This window comes from Colletes latitarsis, chromosome 11 (assembly GCF_051014445.1).
Source record: "Colletes latitarsis isolate SP2378_abdomen chromosome 11, iyColLati1, whole genome shotgun sequence".
Classification (NCBI taxonomy): Eukaryota; Metazoa; Arthropoda; class Insecta; order Hymenoptera; family Colletidae; genus Colletes; species Colletes latitarsis.
In genome coordinates, this window is record NC_135144.1 from 18,977,125 (window position 1) to 18,991,551 (window position 14,427).

The 14,427-nt window shown below is 35.2% G+C and overlaps 2 protein-coding genes across 6 annotated transcripts; one reads left to right on the plus strand and one right to left on the minus strand.

Moving 5' to 3' along the window:
• Positions 1 to 284: 284 nt before the first annotated feature.
• Elp6 (Elongator complex protein 6) lies at positions 285 to 13,648 on the plus strand. 5 transcript variants are annotated; one of them, XM_076776948.1, is made up of 3 exons: positions 285 to 497; positions 613 to 722; positions 11,772 to 13,648. In XM_076776948.1, exon 3 carries the CDS (start codon positions 11,778 to 11,780, stop codon positions 12,564 to 12,566), a length of 789 nt encoding a protein of 262 aa, XP_076633063.1. In that variant the 5' UTR covers positions 285 to 497; positions 613 to 722; positions 11,772 to 11,777; the 3' UTR covers positions 12,567 to 13,648. The 5 variants fall into 5 exon arrangements, with proteins under 5 accessions (XP_076633063.1, XP_076633064.1, XP_076633065.1 ...); XM_076776949.1 differs by lacking the exons at positions 285 to 497; positions 613 to 722 and adding an exon at positions 5,616 to 5,749; XM_076776950.1 differs by lacking the exons at positions 285 to 497; positions 613 to 722 and adding an exon at positions 11,270 to 11,292.
• Positions 996 to 5,734, minus strand: Dic1 (Dicarboxylate carrier 1). Its single transcript, XM_076776945.1, has 9 exons — positions 5,603 to 5,734; positions 4,927 to 5,015; positions 4,756 to 4,860; positions 4,545 to 4,700; positions 3,985 to 4,151; positions 3,702 to 3,909; positions 3,233 to 3,313; positions 2,873 to 2,929; positions 996 to 2,754 (listed from the first exon to the last, which is right to left on the minus strand). The coding sequence occupies exons 3-9, from the start codon at positions 4,849 to 4,851 to the stop codon at positions 2,641 to 2,643; spliced, it is 879 nt and encodes a 292-aa protein (XP_076633060.1). The 5' UTR covers positions 4,852 to 4,860; positions 4,927 to 5,015; positions 5,603 to 5,734; the 3' UTR covers positions 996 to 2,640.
• Positions 13,649 to 14,427: the final 779 nt, after the last annotated feature.

The following is a 14,427-nucleotide window of genomic DNA, read 5'->3' on the forward strand; positions in this document are numbered from 1 at the left end:
GGTGGGTTGGTGCCCGTGGAGCGCTGAACCGCTCTGCTCGACGAAGCGCGCGAAATAAAACTTACAGAATTTTCGGTGTAACTTGAACGATTTTATCTTTAACGTAAAAATGTCTGGACAGTCGAGATTCGAAATTGTATACCATTGGCACGAGGACGGACTTTGGCTGTTCAAAATCAAGAAGGAAAGGCTCATTACCTTCTTTCTTGATTTCCCGAAGTTGGACGAAGTGCTGAGCTCACGTAACATGGGTCGTGCTTTTCCCACCACTCTGTTAAACGCTAAAGAAGTTCGTCATTACTATTGTCGCCGTCGATGCACTCAATTATGCTAAATCTGGCCACACCGTGGTTCGGATTTTCGATTGGTAGAACGCAATTAATGGCGTATTTAACAATAAATGAATTTCACGTAAAAAGATTTTATAAATTGTTTTTTATACAATATATAAGAACTACCAGATATTGTACATCCAATCATGGAGTAATCATTTAACAGTAAGCGTAGCCAAAGTATTGTAGAAATATTTGTTTTGATCTTCTAAGTTAGAAATATAAAATTTGATAAACAAATTAAACTGAATAAATAACATAGGTGATTATTTTATTTCAGATGTTAACAGTATTCCATGTAATCATGGATATTAATCCTAACCAGGCAGATGACCAAGAATTAATTGTCAGCCAAATATAGCAACACAATCGTTTGAAACCATGTAAAAAGTAAGTATTCACATTTTTAATGTAAACAAACCTGTAACTAAAGTAACGCAATAGATTTATTCAACAAATTTTTTATTTAAGAAAAAAAAAATGTAAAAATTTAAACAATCCATGTATATTATTTTTGTTTCAACATTCACTGGTTTTAGATTTATAGCGGTCATTTCTGACAGTTTTACATTACTAGAAGCTTTGTTAATAAAGCTGCATATAATGAGGATAGCATGCCAAGTAATTTTATTAATTTTTTCAAATTCAATTCAATAATAACAATTTTTGTATGGAATATCGATAAATTCAAGTTTAATATATCTTTTTTGCTATACACAGCCAATTTTGATCTAAAAATGCAAACAATTATATCAAAGCAATAACATATACCTTATAAATGACAAATCCATCCCAATAATTATTTGTGCTTGTTGTTGAACCAATTCAACAGTTCCCCAGTTTTTCTAATAACAATTATATGTTTGAAGCATGAATTAACATTTTTAAATACATACATTTAAATATTATCGCACAGAGAAAAACTTATGAAATATATAATTGCAATTTAAATTTATTTTGACGAAGTACAATCTGTCTGTTCTAAAATAATTTAATAACATGTAGAATCAGTGTAAAATACCCTTTCCGTACAAATATATTTTCATCAAAGTTCATTAATAACTTGTAAAAAGAGTACAATATTTGTTCAAATGTTATTTAATAAAATATAAGCGTATATAGTCATATCAAGACTCAAGTATAGAAATAGATCTGTGGAATGTATTATTCTGTATCTAATTGAAATGAAATAGCGAGGATACAAATATTTTGATATTTCATTGTTAAACAATTTATAAAAGTTAGTAAGGAATTGAAATAATTTTCAATCGCTCAAGAGAAAAATTAAAATTAGGCATTCTCATAGTAATCGAGCATTTTCTGAAACAAAATATGTTTGCACAATGAAAACGATACGATTATAATATATGTATAGATTTCTCTACTTTTAATTTACATTTCGCTGATATTGTTTTAATTAACTACTTATATACTAATAATTCTTCCTAGTCCTGCAAATCGCTATTATTTGTGGAGTTACAGGTAGCAATTAACTATAATTTATTTACATATTATGGCTCGATCAACGATCGAAATTAATTTATTTATATTGTGCAAACATATTCTTTGTGAAGAAGATCGAATATATGTCCCAAATATCATGAAAATACCTTATTTTAATAATAGAAAATAGATCTTTTTTCTCGCATAAACTAATTCCAAGAATATACATTTGTACACCTCTCCTTCAGATAATGATTATTCTTATACATACAATATTTGTGCAATCAAATAAATGTGTACTGTTTAACATTTGTGCCGATATATCCTAGTACAATTTTCGAAAATAGTAATGCGACAGTATAGACAGTGGATGGTGACAGTTCCAATGTTAACAGTCAAATATTGTATAATAAAGAAAACACGGAAATTCTGTTATTTTAAAAATATTATATCTATGATTAGACAGAGTCGTCAGGATTATGTTAACAAATATGCTAGAAGTTCTATATGTATATATATTTATTTTAAACGTGAGCTGCATGGTGGTCACAGAAATATTGAAACGTTTAATCATCATAAGTTTTCGTTGTACAATATTTCATCAGACCATCCTTGATGATAATTATACCCAAGATAACGATCCACGCTATCTGCATATTCTTTGTAATTTTTTGATATAATTAACATCAACTCACTATTGCACTGTATTAGTTGACAGAACGACGGAAAACCTTCATTAACATAATCCTGCCTGTCTATAATATGACACAGTTACGCACCCACGACAATAGTTTAAAATTGTAAGCTTGACTTACGCATTTAGTTCGTTATAGTTTTCAATAGCTTCTGAATACTCTGTATTAGTTTACGACGTTAAATTCTCGGATGGATAAAATCCAAAGTTGGATCTCAGTTGTTCCAGGAACACAAATGTTAGAATGGTGTGTGGAGCCAATCTGATAAATGCAGGTACATAGCCCTGGAATAAGAGAAGTTCAAAGTTCGTTAAAACGTTTCACAGGCGTTTAACCGGAGTATGAAAATAGTAATTTAGTTTAGTAGTTTAAAAATAGTAGTAATGTAATAATTAAACTTACTTTAAAGAATGCTAGTGGCCCAAGCTTCGCAGTGTAGAAGAATAGATCCATTAGACCCTATGGGAAAAAATTCCATGTGAAATCTGATATCTTTAAACGTATTTATGCAGACTGCATTTAAAACAGATCATCCAAATAACTTACCTACTTTCGGACAATAGAAAAATATCTTTCGAATTAATCTTGTTCAATTTGTACAAATATTACAATATCATGAATGATTTTCCAATATTTTCTTTAAATGTGAAATGTTTTAATTGATGAAATATTATTGATGATATTGAGGAAAATTGATGTACTGTAACGAAGTAATTTATATATTTGGTTGACCTGTTTCAGCTTATATAACAATGAAATTACCTTAAATTCGCCAGGTTTAGCATTCATTGCTCGTGTTTTTAGAACGTCCAACGGTTGCGTAAGAGTTGTAGCTATAGCACCCTTGCATTTAACAAATATTAACACATTAATTCCTTTATGAATTGCTTAGTACAGATCGTTTGTCCAAATTTCGCTATATTTTTGACAAAATATTTTGTTTTTAAACGTATTAAGATAATTTCGTATCAGTTATCGATACTATTTATTCGTGTTTTAATTTACTCATTGACATCAGTTGTAACTTCTAATACTTAAAAGTAAAAAATAATTTCAGTGTTATAATGCAATTTGACAAAATTGAATACTTTATAAAATCGCATGAAGCGAAAAATAAACGAAATATATTGCTACTTTTCTAAAAATAAAAAAACAAAAGCATAGAAATTGTTCGAACAAATGATCTTTGCCTATTCAGAGGAACTTTTGTCACAGTTTTAATAATGCTTACAGCGCTAACGCTGGACAATACATGAGTCGCTGGATTATCCTTAAAATAACCGCTTTGTAACAGCATGATTTTAATTTGATCATAGAAACTCAACTGTCCTATAGTCATTAGTGCTGCTCTTAACGTTGCGGTGGAACATCCTCTAAATAATTTAGTCATGCCTTCTTGTCGAATTATGCATACTATTCCGTCTAGAGCATGCTTGTAACTATAAAAAGTAATATTATAAAAAGTAAATTAACAGAAAGGAAATGAAATCGATAATAAATGAGCATTTTCTTACTTCCGTCTGAGTTCTGGCGAAAGTTTTATGTCGTTTTGCATTCGTACATTGATCACATCCCCAGGTGTGCCAATGACACCACCAGCTGCCCCAGAGAGACCAGCCAATAACAACTTTTGACTAAACAATAACGAATGTCCTGGTGTCTCAAATGTTTGTTTACCTACCTATAAGTAAATATATTTTATTTAATTTTATTATTAGGTAGCAAAAACAGTTGTTGCATATTTTAATTACGAACTTCGGGATCGCATTTTATTCAACAAAACTGGAATCTACAAGTCTTGAATCATCTTTCACAAAGAATTAGGTGAAGGCTATTTTGGCATTGTTATAGTTGCTAGAAAGTCTATTATAGATAAAAATAGACCACAAAAAATCACACGAACTGTATCAAAATTGTTCTATTCTTTGTAAACAACAGTAGAAAATAGAAAACAGTATCCACTATGCTAGTACTGTTCTATTATTCGTTGTAAACGATAGTGGGAAATTGCTTGGAATTCAGTGCTAATTGAAAACTGCAACAACCGTTTTCGTTGCGTAATAAGTGACTATACTTCATATGCGCCAAATCGCATGGTGGAATAGGTAAGCTGGCGAAGTAAAGAAGCACTGAGTCCATTGTACAAAGCTAATATTCCTTGTTTCCTTACTATAGAGCCTGTTAATCTCAGAATAGATATCTTGCCTTCTTGTTGCGTTTGCAAATGAACCTGGAAATTTACTTCAGATGATATTTGAAACAGTAATTATTAGAAGTTAGAATACCTTTAATAGATCCAGAGGATGAGTGATGCAGGCAGCACCTGCCGAAGAAAGACCCCCAAAATACCAACGTGCTAATTTCTTTGTTTCGTCTGCCATCTTTTATATCTTCATAATGAAAATTAAAAGCATACATTAAACGAATTCAGTCTATTAAATGTTTAACAGGCTTACCTTCTTTTCTCAAATGTCAATACATTACTGTAAAATAAAGGTTTCCATCTTGAGTTTGGGTTTCGTTTGTGCAAAGAAAGCAATCAAAGCTGAAAGCAACAGAATTAACTTTTGGATCGGTTTCATTTTAAATTTTGCAGCTCTTTTCCAAAAATTTTAACAGATAAGTGTCAAATTGTTTATGAAAGCTAACGATGAATAATAATTACGAATACAAGCAATTATCTATAATCAGTACTTGAAAAGTAGAAAAAATATTAAAAAATTAATATAGTTGGCAGTCTATTAAAAATCAGTAACTTTATAATGTTACAAATTATAATAAATTCCCAGTTAGATGAAATGCATTAATATAAGAAAAATTTGATAGGAAAAGGAAAAACAGAATTAATAGACTAGAAAAATATTATTAAATTATATACAATAACATACTATTAAATTATATTAATAACATTTTTTTTTTTTTTTTTACATATGGGAACAAACTATAATAAATTCTCAATTAGGTGAAATTTGCTGGTATAATAAAAAAAATTCAACGAAAAAAAAAAAAAAAATGAATAATATTAAGTTATCAAAAAAGTAGAGTTTCGTGTTTGTTAATAATGAAAACAGCGTAGAAATTTCTAAATAGAAACGGGACGAAAATAGATATTTTGGAAATCGGAAAACTCACGGTCAGTCGATTAGAATTTTTAGGTCATTGCAATTATGTTAGTAACGAGTCCAAACTTCTTCCGACGGAACACATCATATCACTGGAGTATGTTACGAGCCTGGAAGCTCGAGAACGCGCACGCATCAGCTGATAGCCACGTGTAAGGTAAATGTACCAATAACTGGCTAGAACAAATAACATTCCCAATACTCGGCCATCGATGCGAATATCAACTATTATTAACCATATCCCAGAATCTAAGAAAACTATTTCGATCGATTTGCATTGTTTAATCCTTCAGCTTCGTTCGGTAAAAATTGCATCGATCAATAGTTTCAATAAACCATTTTAAAAAATCGTTTCCATCGTCGCAATTACACGCATGGCGTTTTCGATTCAGTCGAGGAGGGAGTAGTGGGACTCGTCAAGAAGATAATCGTTACAGTATTAGGTTTTTTTTTTATTTAGAGATCTTGAACATAATTTACTGGTCACTGGAAACATACGTTTCCTTATACGAATCGCTTTTTAACTAAGCTCCGTTATTAGATCATTTTTAAGGTTAAGTTTCGAGTATGAAAACTTGCATAAATTCTCTTTTCGATAAAGATTCATAAAGGTAATCATATTGAATTCTTGCCCATATTAATTATTTGAAACTTTCAATATTATTTGAGTCATGAAAAATGAAACATACAAATGTTTACATTGAATTAATTATATTATTTAATACAATTAAATTTTGTTTTAAACGTTACATGTCGGGGTACAGTTTTTCCTGTTCATAAAATTATTACAAAATTAATACATAGATTTTGATAATAATCTAAATTTCGAAATGTAATTACTAATCTAAAATTGGACTTAAATTAAGCATCTATCTGGAAAATTATCTTTATTATTAATTCAAAGAAACTGTCAAAAACTGTTTATATGACATTACATGCGTCTATATAGAAGAATTGTAATTTTTTTTTTACAATAATAGCTAATTAATTCTGCGAATATATGTATGAGACGATATTTTGCAGATTATATTCCCAAAATCTATGATGTTTGTTTTAATAATATTAATTTAAAAATTTTTGAGAGTAGTAATAATTCTATTGTTGAAATCATTCGTACTTATACATATACTGCTTTATACAATTCTACATATCACGTTCTGTTATTGCGATTAAGCATACGATATTCGTAACACCGACCATAAAACACAAAAATTGGACGTTGGACAGTATCGCCATAAATATTAATTCTGACGAATGTGAATGTTACATAACTCAAAAAAATGTGTATAATAATATACATATGCTTTCAGACTTTTTGTAACTTATAATGTTTAATATTTCAAGGTCGTAATTAATTCTTTTAACTACTATATTGTCCCGTGTAAGTATGTACACGATTCGACGTTCAATTTCCTTTTGTATCAAAAGTAATAAAAATATTATTTTTCAAATTCATTTAATCGACAAAACTTTGAAATGTTAAATACGGTTTTAGCGTAAGGTTTTAAATATTAAAAGTATTTATTCGCTAATTTTGTTCTTGAAATATTAAAAATGTCTTACATTTTATTTTTGTTTTAACTTTCATTAATAGCAATATCAGATAAATAAAGATGTGTTATTTAAATATTCATTGTCAGTTAAATAAAGTCGACGCGAATTCACTCGCTTTCATTTAACTAACAAGTTAAATGAAATTTCTCTCCCATTATTCACTTAGCTATGAGATACATGCCATTTCTTCGCAAGGCCGCCAGCATTTTGGAAATGTTCCGGGCACTTGGGAAATCCGGATGCAGAGATGCCAGATTCAGCACCCGGTGCCCTACTCACACATACTAGATCACGCGTACGTGAGCTCGTGGAGTTTCGGAAAGTCGACAAAGGCAAACTGATGCATGCCCTCTTTCTCGATTCTCCGAAGTTGCCCGAAGTAATTTCGGACCGCCTCGTGGGAGTCGAGAGAGAAAGGCTCACATTTGCCTTCTCGCTCTTGACAACTGAAATCCGACCTCCCGTCTACGGCATACGATTCGGAATCTCAACTGCCCAGGTATTTTTACTCGCCTTTCCTAGAGTTCATTACTGAACTCTGCAAATTACTCCTGGTTTCTATTTGCCTCTGATGACCTCTAATGACCAGTGCTGACATAAGTACAGAACTCCCGACAACTTTTGACACCATACAGCGACTGTTACTGACTGCTCCTGATTACTGCTTGCCTCTGCTGGACTCTGCTGACCATCGCTTATATTTCTGACAACCTATAACGATTACTACTGACTTCTGCTAACCTCTGTTGGTCTTTGCAGATCTCTGTCAGCGTGTGCTTGTCTCTGCTGAACTTTCCTGGCCTCTGCCGAACGCTACTGACCACTGCAGGTATTTCTGATAATCTATAACGATTAATACTTACTACTGCATGCCCTTACAAGTCTCTGCTTGCTTTTGCAGGTTTCTGCTTGCCTGTGCATGCCTTTGCTGGCCTCTGCTGAACACTGCTGACCACCCTTGATGCTTCTGACGTCGTATAACAATTACTACATGCTACTGTTCGCCCCTGATGATCTCTGCTTGCCACTGCTGGCCTCTGCTGACCACCGCTTACATTTCTGGCAACGTACAATGATTACTACGACTCCTGCCTTCCTCTGTTAACCTCTGCCAGCGTCCCCTGGCCTAAGCTGGCCTCTGCTGACCGCTGCTGACCACTCTTGTTACTTCTGACAACGTATAACGATTACTACTGACATCTGCCTGCCTCCGCTGGACTCTGCTGACCACTACTGACCACTCCTGTTACTTCTGACAACGTATAACGATTATGACTGGCTACTGTTAGCCCCTCCCAGCCTCTGCTGGCTTCTGCTGACCACCCCTGAGGCTTCTGGCAACGTATAATGATTACAACTTGCTACTGCTTGCCCCTGCTAGTCTCTGCATGCCTCTGCATCCCTCTGCTGACCTCTGCTGGCCCCTGCTGACCACGCTGACCTTTGTTAACAACTTCTAACATGATGTACATGTATTAAAACTTTGTATAATGTAAATCTATGACAATAAATGATATAATTTCAAAGAATTCTATGTGTTTGGTTTTCTGAAATGCCGGTGACCTTGACCCACTTTCGAAACTGGGTCAAGGCCAAATCCTGATTCCCAAAGCGCCCGGAATTTTTCTAAGATTCGATGGCCTTGACCTACTTTCGAAATTGGGTCAAGGCCATTCGGATTTCCAAGTTGGCCCGAAGATTTCTAAAATTTCGAATGGCCTTGACCCATTTTCGAAATTGGGTCAAGGCCATCCGGATTTCCAAGTCGGCCGGAAGATTTCTGAAATTTCGAATGGCCTTGACCCACTTTCGAAATTGGGTCAAGGCCATCCGGATTTCCAAGTTGGCCGGAAGATTTCTGAAATTTCGAATGGCCTTGACCTACTTTCGAAATTGGGTCAAGGCCATCCGGATTTTCGAAGCGCTCGGAATTTTTCTAAGATTCGAATGGCCTTGACCCACTTTCGAAATTGGGTCAAGGCCATCCGGATTTTCGAAGCGCCCGAAATTTTTCTAAGATTCGAATGGCCTTGACCCACTTTCGAAATTGGGTCAAGGCCAAATCCGGATTCTCAAACTGCCCAGAATTTTTCTAAGATTCGAATGGCCTTGACCCACTTTCGAAACTGGGCCAAGGTCAAGGTCAAATTCGGATTTCCAAAGTTCCCGGAACATTTCTAAAATGCTGGTGAACTTGCGAAGAAGGTGGTACGCATCTTATAGGTAAGAGAATGATTTGGAGAGGAAAAGGACGGTAAAAAATGATGAGAACACATTGAATACTTTGAAATTATATCATTTATTGTCATAGATTTACATTATACAAAACTTTGATACATATAAACATATTATATTATATTACATCGTGTCACAAGTTGTCAGCAACGGTCAGCAGTGGTCAACGATGGTCAGCTGACGTCGGGAGATGTTGGCAGAGGCCAGCTTAGGTTGGGAGATGCTGGCAGAGGTCAGTAGAGGCTGGCAGTAGCCAGTAGTAATCGTTGTACGTTGCCAGAAATATAAGCGGTGGTCAGCAGAGGCCAACGGAGGCCAGCAGAGGCATGCAGAGGCAAGTAGAGTCCAGTAGGGGCAGGCAGTAGCAAGTTGTAATCGTTATACGTTGTTAGAAGTATCAGGAGTGGTCAGTAGCGGTCAGCAGAGTTCAGCGGAGGCAGGCAGAAGTCAGTAGTAATCGTTATACGTTGTCAGAAGTAACAGGAGTGGTCAGTAGCGGTCAGCAGAGGCCAGCTTAGGCCAGGGGACGCTGGCAGAGGTTAACAGAGGAGGGCAGGAGTCGTAGTAATCGTTGTACGTTGCCAGAAATATAAGCGGTGGTCAGCAGAGGCCAGCAGTGGCAAGCAGAGATCAGCAGGGGCGAATAGTAACAAGTAGTAAGCGTTATATGTTGTCAGAAGCATCAGAGGTGGTCAGCAGCGGTCAGCAGAGACGAGCAGAGGCATACAGTGGCAAGAAGAGATTAGCAGGGGCGAACAGTAGCATGTAGTAATTGTTATACGATGTCAGAAGTATCAGGGGTGGTCAGCAGTGTTCAGCAGAGGCCAGCAAAGGCATGCACAGGCAAGCAGAAACCTGCAAAGGCAAGCAGAGACTTGTAGGAGCATGCAGCAGTAAGTATTAATCGTTATACATTATCAGAAATACCTGCAGTGGTCAGTAGCGTTCGGCAGAGGCCAGGAAAGTTCAGCAGAGACAAGCACACGCTGACAGAGATCTGCAAAGACCAACAGAGGTTAGCAGAAGTCAGTAGTAATCGTTATAGGTTGTCAGAAATATAAGCGATGGTCAGCAGAGTCCAGCAGAGGCAAGCAGTAATCAGGAGCAGTCAGTAACAGTCGCTGTATGGCGTCAAAAGTTGTCGGGAGTTCTGTACTTTTGTCAGCACTGGTCATCAGAGGTCATCAGAGGCAAATAGAAACCAGAAGTAATTTGCAGAGTTCAGTAATGAACTCTAGGAAAGGCAAGTAAAAATACCTGGGCAGTCGAGATTGCGAATCGTATGCCGTTGACGTGAGGTCGGATTTCAGTTGTTCAAGAGCGAGAAAGCATATGTGAGCCTTTCTTCGGGCAGTTTCGGAATAATCGAGAAAGAGCGCATGTGTCAGCTTGCCTTTGTCGACTTTCCGAAATTCTACGAGCTCACGTATGTACGCGTGATCTGGCTTGTGAGAGAGCACCTTTGGTGCCTTTCTGGCTTCTCTGTCCGGATGGCAAAACGCCCAAGTTTGTCGTGGAATAGTTGGTTACCTTCAACGCTGGATGGCGCTTATTTATCGACCTCAAGCCCCCTGGTGCTAAAATGCCCAAGTTTGTCGTGGAATAGTTCGTATCGTTCACGCTAGATAGATTTCTCGATAAACTTGGGCGTTTTAGCACCAGGGGGCCTGAGGTCGATAAATAAGCGCCATTTAGCGTTGAAGGTAACCAACTATTCCACGACAAACTTGGGCGTTTTAGCACCAGGGGGTTTGAGGTCGAAAAATAAGTGCCATCTATCATTGAAAATAACGAACTATTCCACGCAAACTTGTGCGGCTCTCTCGACTTCCACGAGACGGTCCGAAATTACTTCGGGTAGCTCCGGAGAGTCAAGAATGACTCCCGGCTTCCCGGTGCACCGAGGGCTCGGTGTGGCATGATGTGTGAAAGCCAATAATTTTTAAATTTGATAAATGAAATAAAAATCCTTTCGATAATCACATTTATTAACATTATCGAATTTTTCAATATTGTTTACAACTCATTTTGCTTTTAATATTTAAGGCGACCATTAATACCTATGTAATTTGTTAAAAACCAAATGAGTTTAAAAATGAGTTTCAAACTTTACATATTATACACATGCACTGAATTTTACAATAATTTTTAAGAAATCAACACTATTTCGTGTTACATTTATGTCGGAACGGTATGTAACCGGAAAACCAATTTAATTATATCCGTGTTTTTAAGCAATGTTCTTCTCAAAATCATTGTATGCCGAAAGATCGTTAAATTTCGACAGTAATATAAATTTGCAATGTAACTAACTTCCGCACTGGTTGTGAAAAGTTGCAGTTTATTCATTGCATGCTTCGCAAGTGTATCATTTACTTTTCTGCTTTTAGGACACGATGGATTTGGTGTCAAACATGCTGGGTATTGATAAGGTAAACATGGGTGGAAAATTAATTTTAATCGAAGAGCGACACGAAACAGATGCAAACTTTTTGCTGAGTTCAATTATTTTGGATGCATTAAAGAAGAATTACAATATCTGTTTGGTACTCTTTCACAACACGTTCAACCACTTCCACAATGTGAGCATAAAATTTGGCTGCAACCTTGCGATGCTGAGAAAAGAAGGTAAGGTTAAAGTTGTGGAGCCGATGAAAATTGTTGCTGCTGCTTTGCAAAGCATGGACAAAGGAACTGCGCATAAGTTGAATGCACACTTTACTAGATCAACATCTGATAACAGCAACAATATAGTCCATCATCTGTTGACTGCAATCAAAAACGAATATCAGGCGCCTGCTGTTATTGTAATCGACGACTTAAGCCACCTTTATAATCTGGGATTCCATTTGAGAGATGTTGTGTACTGCATGAGATATTTGAGATCGTTAATAGAATGCAATAAAGAGTCTCAGCTTTGCATCGTTGTTCACACATACGAACGCGAATCGCAAAGTTGTGTTCCAGATACTTTTGTGGATGGTCTGAAGCATATGTCGCACTTATTCCTAGCTGTTGAGCCTTTTGAAACAGGATATTCTAGCGACATGTCCGGGAAAATAACAGTGAACTGGAGGATAGATTGCATCAGAAGGAAATATAACTGGTCAGAGACAGTAAGATACGTTTACAAGTTGTCGGATCATCAAGTGAAAGTATACACACCTGGCAATGTACCAGGCTGATTGTTATGCAACAAATATTCCTTAAATGTATTTAGAATCTTACCATTGTATATAATTGCATACAAAAATTGTAATAAGATATTTTGTCTACTATCTGCCAAGTTTTAAGACTTCTACAAATTACATTTAGGACAACATTTAGGAAACAATACTTAGTCATTAAATTTCGATACTAAAAAGTTTGTTTTTCGGTAAAATATCGCTAAATATCTGAAATTGGACCATTGTGTGACAGACTAATTTTCATTTCTTTGTTACTACCATAAATAATATAATTTTGTTTTAAATCGAGCGCGTAATTACATGGATTTGAATATTATCGATTTTATAATAAACAATATCGCAATTACATAAAGTGTTTGCAGATTTCATTTTCCCTCCAGAATTAAGCATGGACATGGTCACACAATTTAACTTAAGTTGGTCATGCTATAGCAATAATATGTAAGTTAAAGTAGAAAAATTAATAATTCGTAGAGTAAAGCAGACAGTAATACAATCGTATATATTTCTATATATCCTATTTATTTGCGATATAACTGTTTATATTTAAAATATTTGTAATTTAAGTACCATAGTTAACGAGTTTTAAGACTTTGTACCATTTAGCATTAAGATTTTTACTTAGACCATTGATAACTTTTACAGTATATCATTCTAACTACTGTAAAATTCCAGACCATATGTTTTATATCTTTAGTAATGATAGGTATAAATTCTAAGATAGTACACTCTATCATATAATAAGTAATATTTCGATCTAAATTTTCAAGTTGTATTAGTTACTACAGGACTCGAATTTTCCAACTAGTGTAAGCATAATTCAAACACAAACTTGGAAAGTGCAATACTGTATTTAGTTTAAGACTCTCGTACCTCTTAACATTAAATAATACTATTTTTGTAACTGAATCTATGGACTAAACTGAAACCTAAAATGTTTATTCAATAAATACAATATTTAATTTATATGTAAAACGTGCTATCAAGATTTCACGACACGTTTTTATTTAACACGGTTAGAAATATGTAAAACGACCTTTATGTTTATATTAATAAAAAATCAAAATCATAGTACATATTTTCCATGCTTTTCATTTACATTCTCCTCTACCATTCCCATTAATTTCTTAATTTTTATAAATCTCGAAGTTTCAAAATCCCTTATAACTGCTCCAAATATTATTCGAATTTAATTAACGTCTAATTAAGTTCTCAAACCATTTTTCTACCTATTCTTTTTCATGTAATTGATTTCTTATACGCGATTACTGGAAGCGACAGTTATAAAAATCATCGCGCTAAAAATGATTATGGTTCTGGTGGAGATAGAATAGAGCAGATACCCGGGATCGAGTTATGAAAATTTGTAACAAGATTAACAGGAGAACAAGAGAAAGAGCCCTGAGGGGCACGCAATCCCCAGGGTTAAAACGTGGAAGTGAAGAGGGTTGAGGGAAAGAAACCTATTCCAAAGAGATATGAGAATAGGAAAGTGGATACTCAATCGTATTAATAATATACATATAGGTCAGAATGTAAAAATGTCTGGGCAGTCGAGATTATTTGAAATTGTATGCCAATTACGCGAGGATGGACCTCAGCTATTCAAGATCACAAAGGAAAAGCTTATAGGATCAGTGAGACCAGATCTGGCATAATTGAGCGCATCGACGTCGACATTAGTAACGACGAACATATCTTACCGCACGAGCCACATGTTACGCTAGGTCAGCACCTCATGCAACTTCGGGAATTCGATAAAGAACGTGAATGGAAGCCTTTCCTTCTTGCTCTTGAACAGTCCAAGTCCGTCTTCACAGCAGGCAATTTCGAATCTCGACGGCCCAGGCATTTTTAC

Coding starts and splice junctions, on each gene's coding strand:
- Dic1 (XM_076776945.1), bottom strand. CDS start 4,851: ATGGCAGACGAAACAAAGAAATTAGCACGTTGGTATTTTGGGGGTCTT. Junction 3,910..3,984: donor TCGCCAGAACTCAGACGGAA/GTAAGAAAATGC, acceptor TACTTTTTATAG/TTACAAGCATGCTCTAGACG. Junction 2,930..3,232: donor CTAAACCTGGCGAATTTAAG/GTAATTTCATTG, acceptor TTTTTCCCATAG/GGTCTAATGGATCTATTCTT.
- Elp6 (XM_076776948.1), top strand. CDS start 11,778: ATGGATTTGGTGTCAAACATGCTGGGTATTGATAAGGTAAACATGGGT.